The sequence below is a fragment of the Staurois parvus genome, unplaced genomic scaffold, assembly GCF_062004578.1.
Source record: "Staurois parvus isolate SC_StPar_1 unplaced genomic scaffold, SC_StPar_1.0 ptg000011l, whole genome shotgun sequence".
Lineage (NCBI taxonomy): Eukaryota > Metazoa > Chordata > Amphibia > Anura > Ranidae > Staurois > Staurois parvus.
In genome coordinates, this window is record NW_028317807.1 from 8288315 (window position 1) to 8309976 (window position 21662).

At 40.8% G+C, this 21662-nt stretch overlaps 1 protein-coding gene across 1 annotated transcript; it reads right to left on the reverse strand.

Moving 5' to 3' along the window:
* Nucleotides 1-17327: 17327 nt before the first annotated feature.
* FZD7 (frizzled class receptor 7) lies at nt 17328-21059 on the reverse strand. The gene has a single exon (XM_089670516.1). It carries the CDS (start codon nt 20865-20867, stop codon nt 19221-19223), a length of 1647 nt encoding a protein of 548 aa, XP_089526642.1. The 5' UTR covers nt 20868-21059; the 3' UTR covers nt 17328-19220.
* Between the last annotated feature and the right edge of the window lie 603 nt (nt 21060-21662).

Below are 21662 nucleotides of genomic sequence, written 5' to 3' on the forward strand. Positions count from 1 at the left end.
TGAGCACACTCCAAAGACATGCTGGTAGGTTAATTGGTTCCTGTCTAAATTGGCCCTACTATGTGTATGTATGAATGTGAGTTAAGGACTTTAGACTTTATTAGGGACTGGTGTGAATCTACCATATATGTATGTAAAGTGCTGCATAAAAGAAGTACCTGAAATAAATACAAAAATTAAATAATAAATGAGCACTTTTCATCATTGCACTGCAGCAATGAAAAAAATACTGACCTAGCACTACAACTACATGTGTTGATTGTTGGCCCTAATTGGTGTTTGTAAAGCTTTAAATATGGATTTCCGATTTCAGATAGGCAAATTGGAAAATCTGTAGACAAAACAAGCTAACTAGAATATAAGGCGAAAACAACTAACTACATATACAAAGTAGTTTGGACCCAATACATAACATATTAAACAACCCAACCAAGCGTTAATGTAGACATGAATTATGCACAGAAAAATTTACATTTCTGTCATTAAAGATCTTGGCCATCATCAAAAGGACTACACTTTGCCTGGCTGCTAATGAAGAAAAAACATGAGGAAGAAGAGATGGTTTGCACAGATAAACGCCAGGAAATGGGTGTTTTATTCACAAACAAGGCTCAGAACATCAGCAAAAATCACAAGTAACCTTGACATGTTTTGCAACAATGGTGCCTAAACATAAGGCCTTTATTGTGAAAAACATCAAGCTTTCTTGTGATTCCTGCTGATGTTGTAAGCCTAATTTATGAAAAAACTTCCAGTTTCCCGGCAAATACTGTATCTGTGCCGACAATCTGTTCTCCCCCTAGCAGTTCATACAAAAATAACTCCTCCTTTAAAAAAAAAATAGTTTCTGTGTGTTTTTCCTAACATTTGTCTCAAGCTTGCCTCTGAAGAGCTGGTGCATTAAAATGGGACACACGTTTGGTGGCATATTTTCACCCTTCTCTGCACACTTGTTATTTTACTGGGTGGTCCTTCTAGGATAAATCAGTGTTCATGTTATGTATTGCCCCTCTCTCTATTCTGTGTGAACTCTGATCATGAATATACAAAGTTATATTAATATATACATAACATTTTTGAAAATCATATTTATATATTTGGATATACTCCGTCAATTAGTTCAGTAGAAATAGGCAATCAGCAATGCATTACTTTGTATCGCTTCAAGAATTAAGCGATGGCCACATGGTCCAGTCATGGGTCCCTCTAGTAGGCAGCTCGCCAGAGAGAACATTTGCACTGATGCATATTTTGATTGTGTTCTATCTATTTAAAGTGCTTTCATTTTTTCCACATGTACCATCTACATATGATGCCTGGATATCCTGTAATCCGTATGGAATGGAGTCTTGTGTATTAAAGAGGCATATCAGTAAAGGGAAAAGTTATATTAATTCCAACTGTTTTTCCTATTTCTAAATTCATTCTGGGTGATCTCTACACCATATTTTAATAGTCCAATACACAGTGCACACAATTTTTTGCAAGTCTGTACTCGTTTCATAATTTTTTTTTTACAATTTACCTTGCTACGGCAAAATGCAGAAAGTTGAAATGGAGGGCCCGGGGTCAGTAGGGGGCCCCATGAGATGCCCCTGGTACCTTTCATTGGCTTTTTCATAGGCTTTTTTGGGTGTGGGCGAGGACACAGGGGCCCCATGAGTTGTCAGTCTGCCCCTGGTAGTTAGTGTCTTTACCTGCAGCCATCAATCAGATCCCAACTTCCACACTCTAGTTGTAATTTTTCTGGTCAGATTTGATCTGATTGGTGGATATAAGTAAATAACAACAATACTTGGAATACATTCTGTGATATATGAGGCCCCCTGCAAGCCACTTTTGGTAAGTTTTTTCAAAGCTGCCCATAGATATAAAGTTAACAAACTTACTCTGTAAGATTGCTGTAAAAAACACATGTCCAATCACTTCAAATGATCCAGCATGTTTATGTACAGAGCAGATAACCTGTATGCTGGGTTGACAATAGTATCTGGCAAGGAAAATACATTTGTATTCATTGAGTCATTCACTTGATTGGTCAGGGGGTGTCTACATGTTGCATACTACCAATAACCAAATTAAGGTTTTCTGACCTAATGATTGGACAAAATTATATTATGTCTGCAGGCATCTTTAGCCTACAATAGCTAAAAACATGGAATAATCCATCAAAACTAGGCTTCATAGCAAATATAGATAGGGTGCCACTGATTCAGGTTTTGTACAACTTTGGCGCCTACACATAGATATTTGTAGAGGCAGTAGCACACACACTATAATAAATATATTGCTTTATATACAGCTATGCAGATGTATCATTATCTAGATGGATCATTTTGAAATCAGACGTTTTCAGATTGACCTATGACTAAATTTTACACTTAGGTCCAATTCACACCAGTGCATTGATCTGCATTTTAGCGCTCCTGTAAAATGCAGATCAACTGAAGGACATCTGAAAAACAATCATTTCCAATTCCTATTTATACCATAATGCTTTGACCTGCTTTGCGCTAAAATGCAACATATATGCATTTCAACGGAAAGCAAAGTGGCTGCAAGCGGACATCAATGCAAGACACAGGATATCCTGTGAAAATGCAATAGACGTTAACACGCGCTAAAGTGCATGCCAACGGGTTTCAAAATGTATGTCAATGGACATCAAAATGGATGTCAATGGATGTCAATGGATGTCGGTGTTCGACTAAAATGGATGGAAATGTACATCCATTTTCCATACATTTTCATGCACACCGCTGCCCTAAACATGAGTTCAGGAGCTTTTGGCATTTTTTTGCCAAAGCCCCTGAACTCAACTCAATAAAAGCCCATGTGTCCATGCACACATAGACTTTTATCAGAGTTTAACAGAAGCAGTTCTTTTGCATGCAGGAGGGGAACTGTTTGGCCAAAAAAAATGCTTGTAAACACACCTAAGCGCAAACCTAAGTGACTGGACATTTATTTGTTTCAATGGTAAGTATTCTGACCAATTAAATAAATAAATGCCCGAACACTAACCACCGCATTTAGCGCTTGGGTGTTTATTTATATCAATGGTAAGTACTTCGGCCAATGAAATGAATAAACATCCAAGCGCTAATTGTGGCTAAATGCGGTACCGTGTTTTTGCGGCATTTGGCGTTTTTCTGCTGCTGGTCGAAAAGTGTTCCAGTGTACATGGAGCCTTAAAGTGTATGTAAACCCTCACCTTCTATAACAACCCATTCAGTTTAAAATGGAAAAGGCAATGCAGATTACTAATTGTTCAATAATCTTTTATTATGCAAAAAAAAAAAAGAAACGAAAAGGCAAAACATTTGTGTATAGATATAAAAAAAATTATAAATACCTTTTATCCCTTTTATATAAGTGATGGCATAACTTCTGTTCCCAGCTGCATAAGGAGCTCAGTGAGGAGAAACAGCAGCACACTGATCTTCCCAGTGAATGGCTATGCAGGGAGGGCATGTCAGGACAAGCCTGATCATTGGATTAGCTCCCAGCACAGTCAATTTTTAACAGGAAAGCAGAGGGACTGACAGGAACCCCACGGATTTCACACAAAGGAAGCAATACAGAGAGAACAAGTACATGGTACAGCAGACACAAATCATGAATATGAAATGTTGGGTTTACATATTCTTTAACCTCCCTAGCGGTCTGATTATGTCAGTATTTCTGTGCTCAAAGCAGTACATTGTTTTCAATGGAAATATGTTGTTTTTTTTATTGTAGGCCTGTAATTTTTAGGAATAACTCACTGAAATCTGTCCGAACAAGAGTCTAGTAAACATCCCGGGTATCGGGTATGATAAAATTTGAAACACAAAATCATAAATTATAATATAATAAATAAGGATAAAAAATAATAATATAATAATAATAAATTGAATTCAGTAATAAAATCAAACCAAAAACACTGAAATTTGAAATATAGCACCAAGTTCGCACATCACTGAGCAAAGTTGCAAAATCGTTTTCAGTGTCTGATGACGAATTTCCCCACAAATCATTATCACTCAATTCTGCAAGTAGTTCTAATTTACTATTGCTGTTCTCTAGCTGGTCTAAAACCGCTTTTGACCTAAAGGGACACTTTTTGGACGCCAGGGACGTTTCTCAGTTTCCATGCAGAACGAACAGTAAAAATGCAGGCAGGGCACAGGACAAAGCACTAAGCAAACTGTTGGCGCTATATAAATCCTGTATAATAATAATAGGGACAAAATGTACTGTATGTGAAATGGTTTGATACAGTAATGTAATACTATCAGATTTTAGTGTATTGAGTGAATGTCAAATTTTTACATTTTTGAATTTCCCGCCGGTTCCGTCCCCCATACGTCCCGTATGTCCCTACGCTCGCAGGGAATGAAACCCGGAAAACGAATGCTGGCATCGGCCGGTGGACACGGCCAGGGACGCCACAGGGTGGACATCGCAGGACAAGGTAAGTGCTCGAGGGATCCCAGAGCAAGGTTGCAGTGTAATCCCGAGTGTAGCTCGGGATTACCGTTTCTGGTACTGAAAGTTAACCCTGAGCTACACTCGGGAATACCACCAGGGGGGTAAAGTAAATGAATATTGTGCATATCAAAATTCTTAATTCTAATATACATACTTGCACAAAAACGTACCTCCTGAACAAAAATAAACCAAACAACTGTCAGACAGAATCTGTCCAGTAGACTTGCACAGAAATGTTGATTAACAATATACAACCATTGTGCAGAAGTACTAAGCAGGTGTTATTATTATTATTAATATACAGGATTTATATAGCGCCAACAGTTTGCTCAGCGCTTTACAATATAACGGGAGACAATACAGCAACAATACAGTTCAATACAAGAGGGTTAGGAGGGCCCTGCTCCTTGGAGTTTACAAAAGAAATGTGTAATAAGCAAATCTAGCTGTCCTATGCATGTATAAAAATTACAAACTATACATATATGTAAGTTTTCAAAAGTAATACATATGGATAGGAATGGTAATATAGGCTGACATTTCCACGTGTACATATTGCAAAACTACCGTTTCCCCTTAAGACTGTGTTCAGGAGGTTCTAACCATACACAAATATCTGAAAGGCAAAAAGCATTTTGTGTTAAGTAACTCATAGATCTTCTCTGATTCCGATGATGTTTTTTGCTACAAGCTGTGTATAATGTCTCAGATTGTCAGCAAGCACCTGTGGCTATAAATCAAGCAAGTGTTAGAGGGAAAAAAGGAAGTAAATACACTGCATATCCAGTCTATCCTTGCAGGTGGGTCATGAAGGTCCTCCTCTGCTGTCAATCACTCTGAAAATGTAGACATTTCTTTGGCGTGCTGTTGATGTGGAATGCAGTCTGTGTAAAAAGCAAACAGTCTGTTGGTTGAAGGTATTTAAATAACTAGAATACACATAACTGTAGCTCTGCATTACAGCAAAGCTTTAGAATTACCATAACTGTCTGCTTTACTTATTTCATCGTCACCTCTGCATTTATTTTTTAAACAGAACACAGAAAACCTAACTGAGATTAATCAGTCCATTGAAGAACAACTACAGCCGAAATGAGGGAATTGGGTCATCTGTCATTGGGCAAGCTATGGTGTCCAGCACTTATACATTTTGTATCTCCACTGTTTAATTTATTGTGAGTCTCCTCCAACAATCTGCCCAATCTTGTCTATGTAACGTTGGCCATAGTCATGACAATGTCATGTCTGTGATACTGACAGATGTCCTATCAAGGAATTGTGTTTACTTCTAACCACACCAGATAATACACTGGTCAGATTTCTCTTACAATGTTTATGACCATCTTTTGAATCAGTAGCTTTTGGTAACATAATTATGGCTGAGTTCTTTTATAGCAAATTTTTTGGGTACTGTGTTTTGCAAGAGGTTTTCTCTTTTCAATATGTTTTATTTTGTTGTAAAAAGAGGTACAAATACAGCGTACAGGCAGATGTCCAAAAGTCGAGTAACCAACATATCAACAAAATATCGATCATATCAAGGCAACACAAACGACAATGTATAATCGGTAATAATGAGAAGAGCAGTGGCCGCAGGGCCGATAAGGCGAAATGTCCTGCAAGAGGTTTTCAAAATGATACTATATGAGTCATATTATCAGCACAATACAATTATATTAAATGTGATCATTTTCTAGTTATTATTATACAGGATTTATATAGTGCCAACAGTTTGCTCAGTGGTTTACAATATAAAGGGAGACAATACAGCAAAAATACAGTTCAATACAAGAGGGTTAGGAGGGCCCTGCTCCTTGGAGCTTACAATCTAAGATGTTATAAATGTATATTAGATTTAGGGATCAGGAACACATGATAGTGACTGTAAAGGCTCTTTTTTTTTTTATTAAAAAAAAAAACACATAATACTTACCTGCTCTGTGCAATGGTATTGCACAGAGCAGCCCCCAGCCTCCTCTTCTCGGGTCCCCCGCTGGCGCTGTCCATTCCTTCCCCTTGCTGAGTGCCCCCATAGCAAATCACATGCTATGGGGGAACTCATGTGTGCTTGTTCCCAAGCACGCCCTGTGTGCCCATTGACACACAGAGTGCAGCTCAGCCCTACCCCCCTCTCCCTCATTACTGGCTGTGACTGGCAGCAGTGGGATACAATGGCTATAAGCCAATGAGGAGAAAGAGAGCCGAGAAAGCTCTCATGCAGATCTCTAGATCAAGATCAAGCTCAGGTAAGAATAATGAGGGGGTCTGGAGGGGGGGAGCAGCACACAGATGGCTTTTTGCATTAAATGCTGAGAATGCACTATGGTAAAAAAAAAAAACCTTCAGGCTTTAGAACCACTTTAAAGTCCCTTTCATACAGCCGGGTAACTGAGGCCACCGGATTTTTGCGTCAAGAATCGGCTGATTTGTGCTGCTGTAATGACTGGGTTATGCGATCATCAGCCGAGTAGAGAAGTACTTTCAGATTAAAGGGAATATGTCGACATTATGTCGTGCATCACGCCCTTAATGTTTGTTTCGTTCCCCGCAAGCAAGGAGTGGCAGGCCTGAGTCATCTCTGGGTTAATCCATGTCACTGAAACACATGGACCTGGACAATTCACCTGCAGAGAATGGTTACTGAATGTCATATTCACTGCTTCATAAATATGCCCCTTACACCCCGGTCACATCAAACCCGATTTAGAAATTGTGCGACTTACAATAAAGTCGCATGATTGCAAAATCGGGTGACCTGCCAATTTCCTTGCGATTTGCAAGACATCTGACACAGATGTCTATGCAAATTGCAACAAAAGTAGTGCATGCACTACTTTAGAAATCGGTGTGGCTCCGATCAAGTCGGAACCGCATTGATATTACCGCTCTAATAGCAGACAATAGGGTGTGACTTTGCATACGATTTCCAAGTAGCCTGCCATGCAAATCGCATGCCAAATCTTACCCGATGTGACCGGGGGCTTAGTCTTTATGTTGTAGAGAACGAGAACATTGCAGAGTTTGCATAGTTTAGCAAAACACATGTGAGCAGTGCTGACACCATTCAGTCTGCACAAATGCTGTGTGTTGTTAGTCCACAACAAGATTTAGTAGCTGAATTTATTACTGTCAGATTACCAGGCATTTTTCCTCCATGCAAGTCCCCACCCGTATGCAAATACACAAAGCAATTTTCAGCTTTCAGCGCTATCACACTTTGAATGACAATTGCGCGGTCATGCAACACTGTACTCATATTAATTTTTTACCATTTTTTTGAGACAGATAAAGATTTATTTTGGTGGTATTTAATCACCGCTGGGATTTTTTATTTTTTTTGCAATATAAATGAAAATGTCCAAAAATTTTGAAAAAAAGTGTTTTTCTTATAAAATTTTGCAAATAAATAATATCTCATCATAAATCTTGGCCAAAATTTATTCCGTTATCTTTTTAGTAAAAAAAAAAATAAGCCAAATTAGTTTATAACCAAAAATTATAATTTGTAAACATTTTGTTTACATTTTTATATTATTATTTATGTTTTTTTTTTTACATAGTGTCACCCTAGCAGTACAGTGTCACCATGGTGACACTGTACTACTTGTGGGGGATGATGAAGATTTTTTTTTTTACACTGATTGCTTTTACACCCATATAGGATGTAAAAGCAATCAATTCTCTTTCTCTCTGTCTGCATTCTTACAGCCATTGAGAACTACTGAGCGAGCTGTGATTGGTCACAGCTTGTCACATGGTACAAGGCTGTTGTGAATAGCCTTGTACCATGTGACCTCTGTGATCATTCAAAGATTTCACACATAGTAAGCAATGATGTCACAAGTGACATCTTGCTTACTACTTTGCATGTGCTGAGGTCCCGTCCGATGATCGGTGTTTCACTGTGTCTGGAGGACACAGCGGGCACTGGATCGCGGTGCTGTGCGCTCCCAGGGAGCGCACACAAGCAGGGTGCGGGGAGGCCGTTTATAAACGGCCACCCGACCCTGCAGTGCCACCGTCTGGCCGTTTATATACAACGGCTGGATGGGAGGTGGTTAATATTCTTCCTCCAAAATGTGAGAATTCTTCTTATTCTAATAAACCTCAAAAGAAAAAACTATATTCGCACATAGTGCATTTTTCACAATATGTGATATGCCTCACAAAACGCACTTCCAAACTCGTGACAAATCGTGCAAAAACTGCACCTTGTGTCCACTTCTAAATAACTGTCATCCTTACTCTTACCCTATGTGAACTTGAAAAAAGTTTTGACCAATTGCACTTTCAAATCACTCTGTGATCCACTTCCCAATCTGTCCTCTTCTACGGAGGAGAAGCACCTCTGAAGAAATCAGATATAGGTGTCCGTTTATGACACACAGAATAGCTGCGATTCAGAGGATCACAGCTATTCTCTGGTCATTCACAGTTTATGACACCCAGGAGAATATGTTCAGCCCTTCACTGGAGATCTGTGTTCTCCCTCCAGATTCTCCAGCCCAGAGCTGGAGAATTGGAGGGACTGCAAACTAAGGTGTCCGTTTATGGACCAGCGGTAATAGATCGCTGCTCAGTTCTCCGGCATTCTCGGAGAACACAGTTCTCCTGTGAATGCAGTTTATGAAGCAGTTCTCCCAACGAAGGAAGAACGGTCTCCAAACACTGGAGAACGGTCTACAAACTCTGGAAAACGGCTCATTTTACTATAATCTCTCAAGATTATAGTAAAAGATCAGTTTACTAAACAGAGGTAAATTATCTCTGCTTAGTTTTCGGTCCCTCTGATTCTCCAGCTCTGGGCTGGAGAATCTGGAGGGAGAACACAGATCTCCAGCGAAGGGCTGACATGATCTCCTGCGTGTCATAAACTGTGAATGACCAGAGAATAGCTGAGATCTGTTGAATCGCAGCTATTCTCTGTGTCATAAATGGACACCTAAGCAGCGATAATTTACCTCTGTTTAGTAAACTGATCTTTTACTGTAATCTCACGAGATTATAGTAAAATCAGCCGTTTTCCAGCGTTTGTAGACCATTCTCCCTTCGTTTGGAGAACTGATCTACATATGCTTCATAAACGGCATTCACAGGAGAACTGTGTTCTTCTGAGAATGCTGGAGAACTGAGCAGTGATCTATTACTGCTGGTTGATAAACGGACACCATAGTGTAATATCCTTAAAACAATGTACACTCTCATGTGCTTCCCTCACATCTCAACAACTCAACAGTGTATGTGAACACATAAACCGCTACCTCATATATCATGCACCTTACCAGACAGTACGAATCAACCAGCATTGAATAGAGTATATATGATCTCCGATGGCATCATAACATATCAGAAGTGCATTTGTGAAGCATATCACATATTGTGAATAATGCACTATGTGCGAATATAATTGTTTTCTTTTGAGGTTTATTAGAATAAGAAGAATTCTCACATTTTGGAGGAAGAATATCAAAGAAGAAAATGATCACATCCACTGGTGTTTTAGAACGTTTGGGTGCTGAAAGATTTGGACTTTCGGGGGAGAAAGTATATTATTTTGGCGTTATTGTAGATACTATTGACACACCGATATATTCACTTAAATACACACAGCTGTTGGAAGGCAAAGCTGGTGGCACATCTTCGGGGCCAGCTGCAAAAACCTGGAAGAAGCAACCAGCTCCCAATTATATAAGAAGGGTGGATGGTGGTGCAGGACCCATCCTTTGCCAGTGCAGCACAGTCTAGTACAGTATATTTTGTGAAGAAACCCTGCTGAACACTTAAAGTAGAACTTTTCTGAAAAAAAAAAAAAAAATGGTAAACAGTATTTTTTTTAATGCAGACTTGACATACTTCTGGAATAAAGCTCCTTACCTGCTTGAAGGAGTGAAAATGGCCAATAATTGGTGCAGTGGAATAACGTCCTTACAGGATGTCTTCAACTTACAAGCTGACCTCAATGCACTGTGTAATTGGGCAACTATGTGGCAAATGAGGTTTCATGTTGATAAATGTAAGGTTCTGCACTTGGGGGCTAAGAATATGCATTCATCATACATACTGGGGGGGGTACAACTGGGGGAATCAATGGTGGAGGGTGACCTGGAAGTTCTGGTAGATCACAAGTTTAATAATGGCATGCAATGCCAAGCTGCGGTTTCTAAAGCGAGCAAAATCATCTCTTGTATTAACCTCCCTGGAGGTATTCCTGAGTGTAGCTCGGGGTAAAGTTTCAGCACCACAAGCGGTAACCCTGAGCTACACTCGGGAATACCTTGCAGGGTTGCTCCGGGATCTCTTCTTCTTATTTTGCCTTGTCCTTCACTCCCGCGATGTCCCTCCTGCAGTGTCCCCGGCAATGTCCTCCGGCCGATGCCGGCATCAGTCTTCTGGGTTCCATTCCCAGCGACGTCAGGACGTACGGGGAAGGAACAGCGGGAAATTTAAAATGTGAAAAAGTGACATTCACTGAATACACTAAAATCACATAGCAAAACATTACTGTATCAAACCATTTCATATACATTTTGTCCCTACTGCTTTGTCCTGTGCTCTGCCTGCATTTTTACCGTTCTTTCTGCCTGGAAACTGAGAAACGTCCATGGCATCCAAAAAGCGTCCCTTTATGTCAAAAGCGGTTTTAGACCAGCTAGAGAACAGCGATAGTAAATTAGAACTACTTGCAGAATTGAGTGATAATGATTTGTGGGGAAATTCGTCATCAGACACTGAAAACGATTCTGCGACTTTGCTCAGTGATGTGCAAACTTGGCGCTATATTTCAAATTTCAGTGTTTTTGGTTTGATTATATTATTGAATTAAATTATTATTAAAAATATATATATAAATTTATTATTAAAAATATATTATTATTTTTTATGATTATTTATTAAATTATATTTTATGATTTTGTGTTTCAAATTTTAACATACCCGGGATGTTTACTAGACTCTTGTTCGGACAGATTTCAGTGAGTTATTCTTAAAAATTACAGGCCTACAATAAAAAAAATACATATTTCCATGCAAAAAAATGTACCGCTTTGAGCACAGAAATACTGACATAATCAGACCGTTAGGGAGGTTAAAAGAGGTATAGACTCCAGAGAGAGAGATATCATGTTACCCCTGTACAAATCATTAGTAAGACCTCATCTGGAAATGCAGTTCAGTTTTGGGCACCAATTCATAAAAAGAACATTGGGGAACTGGAGAAAGTACAGAGAAGGGCAACTAAACTGATAAGAGGCATGGAGGAGCTCAGCTGTGAGGAAAGATTAGAGGAACTGAAGTGAACGCAGTGTAGAGCTATTTACCCTGAGATCATCACAGAGGACAAAGGGGCACTCTTTGCATCTGGAGGAAAAGAAATTTAATCTCCAAACATGGAAAGGTTTCTTCACAGTGAGAGCTGTGAAAAGGTGGAATAGACTCCCTCAAGAGTTGGTTCTGGCCAGCTCAGTGGATTGCTTTAAAAAAGGCCTGGATTTTTTCTTGAATACACAGAATATAACTGGATACTAACAAACATTTATAGGCAACATTGATCCAGGGAATACCCAATTGCCTCTTGGGGGATCAGGAAGGAATTTTTTTCCCCTGCAGGAGCAAATTGGATCATGCTTTGCTGGGTTTTTATCTTCCTCTGGATCAACTGTGGGTATAGGATAACATTTTTTTTCTTTTTTTTTTTTAATGGTTGAACTGGATGGACTTTTGTCTTTTTTCAGCCACACTAACTATGTAACTATATGTAACCTGGAAGCCATCCAGCTGAAGATGTCAGCAGGTGGAGGGGAGCTCCAGGACACCGCAGCACTAGGAGAAGATGAGTATAGCTCTGCTTTAATAAAGGATGGAAAAAAAATAGTAAAGAGGAACATCTTTTCCTAAAAAATAGCATATGTAGTCAAAGGACCTCAGTAGATATTAAAACTTTGTAAAATTTTCATTACTTTTATTATAATACTTGTAGGCCATCTGGGCCCACCTGAAGGCCTAGCTGAAAAACTCCTACCTGGCAATCCTCATGTCCTGCCTTGTTGCCAAGATGTGAAACTTTTGGAAGCTCAATCACAGCATTACTGGAGTGAAAAACAATGGTTTTCATGTCCTAACAATAAGATAGGACATGGAGATTTCTAACTGGGAGTTTTATGAGCAGGCCTCCAGGGGCAAGCATATAGCATACAGGTAAAGTCATAAAATGAATGAATATTTTACAAAGCTGCATATTTTTATATCTACTGGGGCTTTTGGATTGCACGGGATATTTTCTGGAAAAAGTAAACTTTTTAGGTTAAGAATTTAAATTAAAAAACGGTAGTAAAGTCCAAAAAGAAAATAATTGGGCTTGGGTGGTTTAAGTCATAATGTGATAGTATGCACCACATACTAGCACATTATGACATACTTATACTTATCCAGGCAGCACAGTGGATAAATGTTTAGCACTTCCACCTGGCAATACTAGGGTTGTTGGTTCAAATCCCAACCATGGCACCACCTACCTAGAGTTTGTATGTTCTCCCTGTGCGGGTTTTCTCTGGATTACTCTGGTTTCCTCCCACACTCCCAAGACATGCTTGTAGGTTAATTGGATCTTGTCTGAATTTACCCTCGTATGAAAGTTAGGGATCTTAGATTGTACGCCTCTTGAGGGTTAGGGACTGATGTGAATGTGCAATATATATGTAAAGCGCTGTGTAAATTGACAGCGGTATATAAATATCTGAAATAAAATAAAGCCTTACAATGGTACGCTCTCACCGCTTCCATCTTTACCTAGTCTTCCTTCTGGGTTTGTGATTTCCAGCTGTTTGAATGGCCAGGCTGCAATGATATCACTCCCGCGTCACGGTCACAGTCTAACGCTTTTAAAGGACGCATATTCCAGTGTGCTGTCCACTCAGAGTGCAGTGCACTGGTGATGTCACTGGCCGCCACAAAAATAAATATCTCTTAAAAACTGAACCTTTAGGAGCCATACACTGTACCTTTTTACAGGCTTACCCGTCCTAAAGTGGAGTGTTTACTACCGTTTTAAGGGTTACGTTCTTAGTAACAGTAAGTCAGAGATTATTACTTTTAGTTTCCAATATATTTGCTTTGCATGTGCTTTTTTTGGCTGCTATTAACAACCACTCCATACAGGCTTCAGCTTATGTAAGAGCAAGCTTTGGGCCCCTTTGTGGAATTTAAAGTTACTGGTTTAGATTTGAGAGGTTTAATACAGGACCTAATGGGAAGGGAGATTGTCATCATAGAGACTCGCTGCTTTTAGTATAGTTACAGTTCACCAATTAGCTGCTCTGGAGCTACTGCACAGCTGTTGAATCAAAAAGCTACTTGCAGGAGAGCCTAACCATGCAAGTGTTTTTTGTGATCGATCCCCTTTAAATCATTTGTTAGGTCAGCTAAACTTGGACTGTTCTTTTCATCAGATACAATGAAAGATCAGAGAAGTACCTGTACTTATTACAGTGGCTGACCTGCAAATTTAAATCCCAACTCAAACAGTTCTCTCCAAGAGGTTTCTTATGAACAGATTATAGATCTTTTCAAGCATGTTTGACTTTCATCTCACGTGAGCACTTAGCAGTTAACCATCTCCTACACAATTATTGCTGGTAATTTCAACTCAAAAGTGTAGTTTTCTTTTGCAGAAATTGGGGATGATTAGCAAAAGAAACTGTTGACCTAGCAAAGTGAATCTTCACTTTGTAAGGGAGATCTCCCTTCACTTAGTGAATGAGGGGAAGCTCTACAGAAAATGGGGTACACTTTGTAAAGTGAAATTTCACCACATTCACTAAGCCAAGTAAAAATTCGCTTTGTAAAGCAAACATGATCTACTGCTTTGACAAGCGACCACAATGGAGTCTTATTTCAGAAAAAAAAGTTGATTGCCTATAAAAACAGTGATTTGAGTCAGTTTTGAGTGGCTAACAGCAAATTCAGTCTTAATAAATGTTATGAACCCCAAAAAGAGCTCATACACCATAGAATGTGGTTAAGTTCACTGTTAGCGTCATCTGTTCATTCACATTTTTGCTAAGAAAACAGATTCAGCTAACATCTATCTTCTTTTTAGTTCTTTTCACATCCATTTTTTTTTTAAATATATAAAACAGAACAAAAATACAGGCTTGTGCCATTTAATAAAACAGACCTGAACAGAAGCAGCCGAAAAACAAATATAAAGAAATGATGCCCATTTACATCAGTTTGCCCATTGGAATGCATTGCTGGTCTGTTGTTCAGACAACAGACCAAAAGGGAAAAAAAAAAAAAAAAAAAACTCAGAGAGAACTGCCATGTGAAAGGGGCCTTAAGCATTATACAGATACAAAAAATAAAAAAAAAGTATTTGTAAGAAATTCTGGGGATAGCATTTTCTGTCTTAAAAAGGTTAGTGGTCTCTTGGTTCTAGTCACTAACCTGACCAAGTATGTTCCAATATAGTCAGAACTCCTGATCTGCATACTGTTCAGAGAAAAGTTTCCCTGAAAAGCGATTGAATCCACTGGATTAGCATGCCAGCCAGGCAACCAGCATTGTCATGAGCTCAGCAAAGTCTACATGCACATTGTTTTAATGCAGGTTTTCTTTAATATGGTCATTGTCCCTCAGAAGGAAAAAAGGGAAAAAAAAAAAAAAAAATTCACTTAAAGTGAATGTTTCCAATGCTTAAATAATAGGGTGAAGTCATTTTTAATGAGTGAGAACTCCATAAACCCAGGTTCCCCTTCCTATCATTCACACTGCCAAGTAAACAGGTTTTAAACCTTTAGAAAATTAGCCCAAAAACCTTGGGTCCTTCCTTAACCACCCACCTGTATTACACTGTGGCTGGGCGGTTGCTGTAGGCAAAGTGACATACCCATACATCGCTGCCTACTTCCAGGTTTCCAGCACATTCATGTGTGCCCCCTGGCTGGCACCCACTGTGATTTTACAGAGCAGGAGGCTGTCAGCACGTCCCAGCCAATAATTCACAGACCTGCTGATCGGCTGTGTATAGCAAGGTAAAGTTCTGTGTTGACAATTACAGAGCTCTATACAGTGAGAACAATCTCTCGGTTTCTCACCCCTGCAAAAGATGAGAAAGTTAAAGATCCATTAGTAAAAGCAGCACACATTACACATAATTAAGCACACATTCAACCCTTTGATCACCCTAGATGTTAACTCCATCCCTTCCCAGCCAGTGTTATTAGTACAGTGACAGTGTATAATATTAATGTCGTTGGCAATGTCAGTTCCTCCCAGCATCAGTTATTGTCAGACTGCCTGCTACACTATCTATCCAGTCAGTTAGTCATATCCGACCCTTGGCGATTGCACGGACCATCACTTGTAAGGGACTTTTTCCATGAATTCTCTTAGCAATTATTTTACAGGGTAGGTTGCCAGGCCTTTCCCCAACCCCTACCATGCAGGAGATCCCGCATGGCCAGGGATGAAACTAGGACAATTTTAGACAGGAGCCAATTAACCTACCAGCATGTCTTTGGAGTGTGGGAGGAAACCGATGTACCCGGAAGAAACCCACGAGAACACAGGGAGAACATGCAAACTCCATGCAGGAGGCACCATAGTTGGGAATCGAACCCATGACCCAATTACTGCAAGGCAGAAATGCTAACCACTAAGCCATTGTGCCACCCGCCACACTATCACAGTCCCATTATAAAATTGCTGATTACCAGCATTAGTATATATTTAAAAAAAAAAAACCTATCCAACTAACACACACCATAACGCACTATAACTTTCACACAAACCAGTCAATATACATTTATTGGGATTTTTTTCTTTTGCAAAGAAACGTAGCATAAATACATTTTGGCAAAAATTTAAAGTAGTTTTTTTATTGGATGTTTTACAGCTGAAAATTGAATAGTTTTTTTTTTCCAAAATGATCAGTTTTTTTTTTTTTTTTATATACTGCAAAAAAATACAAACCCCATTGGTGATCAAATACCACCAAAAGAAAGCTCTATTGGTGTGAAAAAAAAATAGGATATAAAATTTGGGTACAGCTTTGCCTGATTGTGCAATTACCAGTAAAACTAGTGTAGTGCCAAATAGGAAAACATGGCCTGGTCATGAAGGGGGTAAAATCTTCTGGTGCCCAAGTGATTTAAAAAAAAAATAATAAATAAAATAAATTACCGTTGAGCCCAGTACAGTAGCAATTAACTCAAATTGTCATATGCAGCATTGATCAAGTATCTACTGCTACATGACTGCATAAAAAAAAAAAATCCTTTAATAAATTAATCCCATGGCGTGCAATAATTTGGTGCCTGGGAAAGCTCAACAGCCAACAATTGAACTACAGTAACAGTGACACCTGCAGGCTGTAAGTATCACACTAACATGCAGTAGTCAAAGACTAGACTCAATTTGAGATTCAAAAGATGTCCAATTCTACCAAAATATAGTAAACTGGTTTAGGTTATTTTTTTAATATCCTAAAACTGTTCCAGTGCACAAGTAGGCTTTCACTTTATTTCCCCTTTTTAATTTCAGGTCAACTTAGGTTAATAGCACTTAAAACTCTACATATGTGAAGCTTACTGAAAAGTACTGTAGTTAGGAGAGTAAATGTAAACAGATTTGGTATAGTACAGTACATAACAATGTTCCATGAAATAATTGCTTGCTATATATGGAAATATATAATATAAATAAGTGCTTCCTATATTTGGAACATATTTCTCAACCCCCCCCCCTCAAAAAGAAAAAAAAATTGAATCCTTACTAAAGCCAACATTTTGTTTTTGCACATTATACTTTTTTTTACCTACTTAGTTTTTCTAGAATTAAATTAAAACGCAACCAAAAGATACCTAAATGTAGGCTTTATTTAGTGAACTGTACACAAGATAAAGTGAGGCTTAGAAACATATAAATACATATATATCTTCATACAAAAAGTTACACTTATTTACAAAAAATATATAAACAATGTCTTCATTTGCAGATAGTTGTCATGCGCGTAAAAAAATCAAGTTATAAAATAGTCTCTTAATGTCATACATAGTATTTGACTTTCAAAATACACATTATGCAGCAACTGTTGCAACTCCCTGGATATTTAGAATAATGAAACAAAAAAAAAAAAAAAAAAAAAACTAAATTCAGTAAAAAAATAGAAAATAAAGTGGGGCGGGATTTAGGATTTCTTATGTACCGGACATTGTGGCACTGAGGTGAAACATTTCACATATGAAATAAAATGCTAACAGTAATTTAATAATCAATTTAAATATTGCCACCACAGAAATGTATTCTGCAAGTGACAGCAGCAAATATTAAATGTGTAATACTACTAGAGAAGATCAAATGAAATGTAAACATGACAAATAGAGGACTTTTTGTCACCTTTCACATGTAGTCTGCTGGGGTGACCCCTCTGTTGAATCATAAAATAAAGAAAAAAAAGGGGGGAAAAAATAAAACCTTGCTGTGCTAGTGCTATATAGAACATTAAAAAGGCATAATGTATTTTAAAAGAATTAAAATAAGCTGTATAGAGCCCGTTTTAACATTCCAGTAAAATCCTAATATTAAGGCTATTACCCACACAAATATGGGTGGCAGATTTAAAGGAATCTCAGAGGCAATTTGGCATTTGTCTACAGAGGAAATGCTTTAACCCCATTTGCAGCTGGAGAAGATAGCAAAGCCTTGCAAAAGGAATGTGTTGCTGGCCCCAAGTCTAAACTCTTTTAACCATTTCTCACCTACCCAGCCAGAACGCTGCATCTCGTATTATAAAACACATTTACAAAGTGAGAAGAGTTAAAATTGGGGGAAAAAAAAAAAAAGCAAATGCATATGATATGAAATAAAATATACACATCATAAGACTGAAAAATATAATTTGGTATGACTGAAAAAAAAAAAAAAATGTAACTTTAGTGTCTGTATGAAGATTTAAAGCTGTGTGAATAGGTTGTTGACATAGCAGTGGGAGACTGTAACACCAAAAGGCATTATTTGCCCAGCTGCTGGGTAGGTGAAGCCCACTCTGAAGAACTTTAATTAACTGCCTGCAGGGTGCTTAAAGGACCAAACCTATTTACCAACCACAAGACTAGATCTGTTAGGTAAACACAAAAATCAAATGCCCGGCAGCTGAGTAAATGACAAATGCAAGAATGTCAGGTCTGTTCCTCCACTTTATGCTGTATACAACCCTAGTAAGTGGACCCCTTTGGCCATCAGAAATGGATTAACCACAAACAAAATTGAGTTTCGACACACCGTGGTTCTCCGGGTGCTGTGGAACTACAAACCCATCATCTGAAGCTCAGGGTATGCTACGACTTGTAGTTCCACAACACTGGAGAACCACTCACTGCTTAAGCACAGTACTGAAGACAAGACGCCATCCCTAGAGGTCTCCAATTTCCTTTAAAAAAAATAAAAAGTAGATTATCTGGAATACCGGGGTAAAGAGCCAGACTGCAATAAAGAATCTCATGAACAGGATTTAAAAAAAAAAAAAAAAAAAAAAGTCTGCATGAGGACCCTCAATATGATCACGCTGTCCACATAAAATCAATCACAGTGCTTCCTTGCAAAGCCTGGATCTATTCCTGTAGAATGGTTTCTGTGGGAAGCTCCGCATTGAGTCAAGAAGTTTGTCAAGGCAAGATCCACAGTTACTGAGTACCATTAATATAGGCAAGTCCCTTTAACTCCATTCCAGGGAGCAGAAAAGTTCTCAGTGCTCATACAGCAGTCTCTCCTTTGCTGTTGTTGCTTAGTCTGTGGTAGAATTTGCGCCAGGACTGCAGGGTCTTGCCTGACCAGATCCAGAAGCTGGAGGTGATGCCCACAATCATGGTCATCAGATACTTGATCATAAAAACAGTAAAGTCTGGGCTCATAGGAGCAAAGTGATGGTTTGGGCAAGGGATGGCAAAGCTTTTGCAGGTCTGCATGAGCCAGGTCTTCTCCCATGTGTCCCTGAAGGCCTGCTCATAGAAGTAGCAGGCTAACACGATGGTGGCTGGCACCGTGTAAAGGACACTGAACACCCCAATGCGGACCATCAGCTTCTCCAGCTTCTCAGTTTTGGTGCCATCGTGTTTCATGATAGTGCGGATGCGGAAGAGAGAGACAAAACCAGCCAACAGGAAAGAGGTGCCAATGAACAGGTAGACGAAGAGGGGCGCCAGCACGAAGCCACGCAAGGAATCCACACTATTGATGCCCACGTAGCACACCCCACTCAGTATGTCGCCATCCACTCGGCCCATGGCCAGGATAGTGATGGTCTTGACAGCTGGGACAGCCCAGGCGGCCAAGTGGAAATACTGGGAGTTGGCCTCAATAGCTTCGTGGCCCCATTTCATGCCAGCTGCCAGGAACCAGGTGAGGGACAGGATGACCCACCAGATGGAGCTGGCCATGCCAAAGAAGTAGAGGATCATGAAGAGGATGGTGCAGCCCTCCTTTTTAGTGCCCTGGGCCACCGTACGGTAGGTATCGTCCGAGAAGCGTTCTAGGCAAACAGCACGTTCCTCCAGGAGGAATCCGGCGGCGTATGCCACAGCCACCATGAAGTAACATCCAGACAGGAAGATGATGGGTCGTTCAGGGTAGCTGAAACGCCTCATGTCCACCAGGTAGGTGAGCACAGTGAAGAGGGTGGAGATGGCACACAAGATGGCCCAGATGCCCACCCAGAGCCGGGCAAAGCGGACCTCCTCCTCCTTGAAGTACATGAGTCCATTGGCTTTGCTGGGCTCACAGGGGGCCCCACAGTCCTTCTCCCCCAGGAAGCGGTAGCCCAGGTAGGGGGGCACTTTGAGCTGACGGGGGCAGGTGAAGTCCCGGGCGGAGTGGGGGTGGAAGGTGATGAGCTCAGGTAGGTAGTGGGTTGGGTTGGCGGTAGGTCCGGCCGGGGTGTCTGAGGTGTTTTGGCCCACACAGATCTCACCGGCCCCGTGTACCGGGAAGTTCTCACAGCGAAGCCGCTCCGGCCATTGGAAGCCGAACTTGTTCATCAGGGCCTCGCAGCCTTGGCGGGCCCGTTCACACAGAGAGCGGCACGGCGGGATGGCCTGCTCCAGCACCGTGCACACCGGGGCATACATGGAGCACAGGAAGAAGCGCAGCTCGGCCGAGCACTGCACCTTCACCAGCGGGTAGAACTGGTGCACCTCCAGCCCGGCGTCCTCCTGGTTGGTGTGACCGAGCAGGTTGGGCATGATGGTCTGGTTGTAGGCGATGTCGGTGCACAGTGGGATGGAGATGGGCTGGCAGAAGCCGTGGTCCGGGACGGAGATCCCCTTCTCTCCGTGGTAGGGCTGAGCGGCCGAACCCAGGACACTCAGCAGCAGCACGATCCATAGGCGCCCCGCTCTCCCCATTCTCGGCAGCAACAAGTGGGGTGCACTGCGCTTCTCCGGGCAGCAGGAGGCGCTGGCTAATCCGGGGCTGCCACACACTTGGTAGCGGTACGAGCTGGCCGCGGGCTCCCAGTATGAGTCCACAGTGTCTCGGCCTGTCTGTACACCAGCCTAGCCGCTCTCTCCCCACACTTTCACTTTATCCACTCCACGAGCCCAGCGCCGCTCTCCTTATAAGAGGGCGTAACTTTGGAACAAGGAAAAGGGGGAGGGGTCTCCGCCCAAGCTTCCCTCTCTCCACGCCCACCATTCCAATCCGGCCGCGAGACCCCCCATTCACAAACCCGTGGCTGAGCGGGGAGGGCGAGGACTCCGGGGCAGTGAGTCGTCCAATCAGCGCCTTTGTTTTTCTACACAGCCCCCGTTCTGATTGGCCGGTCCGGGGTGGAGGGATGAGGGAATGGAGCAGGGTGGGATGCTGGAAGATGAACAAAGCGAAGGGCGCCTGGAGGGGGGGAGGGCGAGGTGGTGTTTGTAGTGAAACTCGCATTGAAAGTCTGTGAGGGGAATGGAGAGAAGTTTTGTTCTGTCCTTACAAAACAAAGTTAGGAGAGTTCCCACCAACTTGTGTCATGGTGAAGGGGGGATCACCCGTGTGCTGCCACATTCACAGAAGGAAAGGCTGTGCCTGTTGTCCATAGAGGAGCAGGGTGTGTGAGGGACAGGCAGTGTGAGGGACAGCCAGTGCCATTCATATATCCTCTCCACACACAGTACAGCAAGTATCCATATGGGAGCCATCAAATGTTCTGCACA

What these genes read in the sequence shown, in the direction of transcription:
- FZD7 (XM_089670516.1), bottom strand. Translation starts at nt 20,867, where the DNA reads ATGGGGAGAGCGGGGCGCCTATGGATCGTGCTGCTGCTGAGTGTCCTG.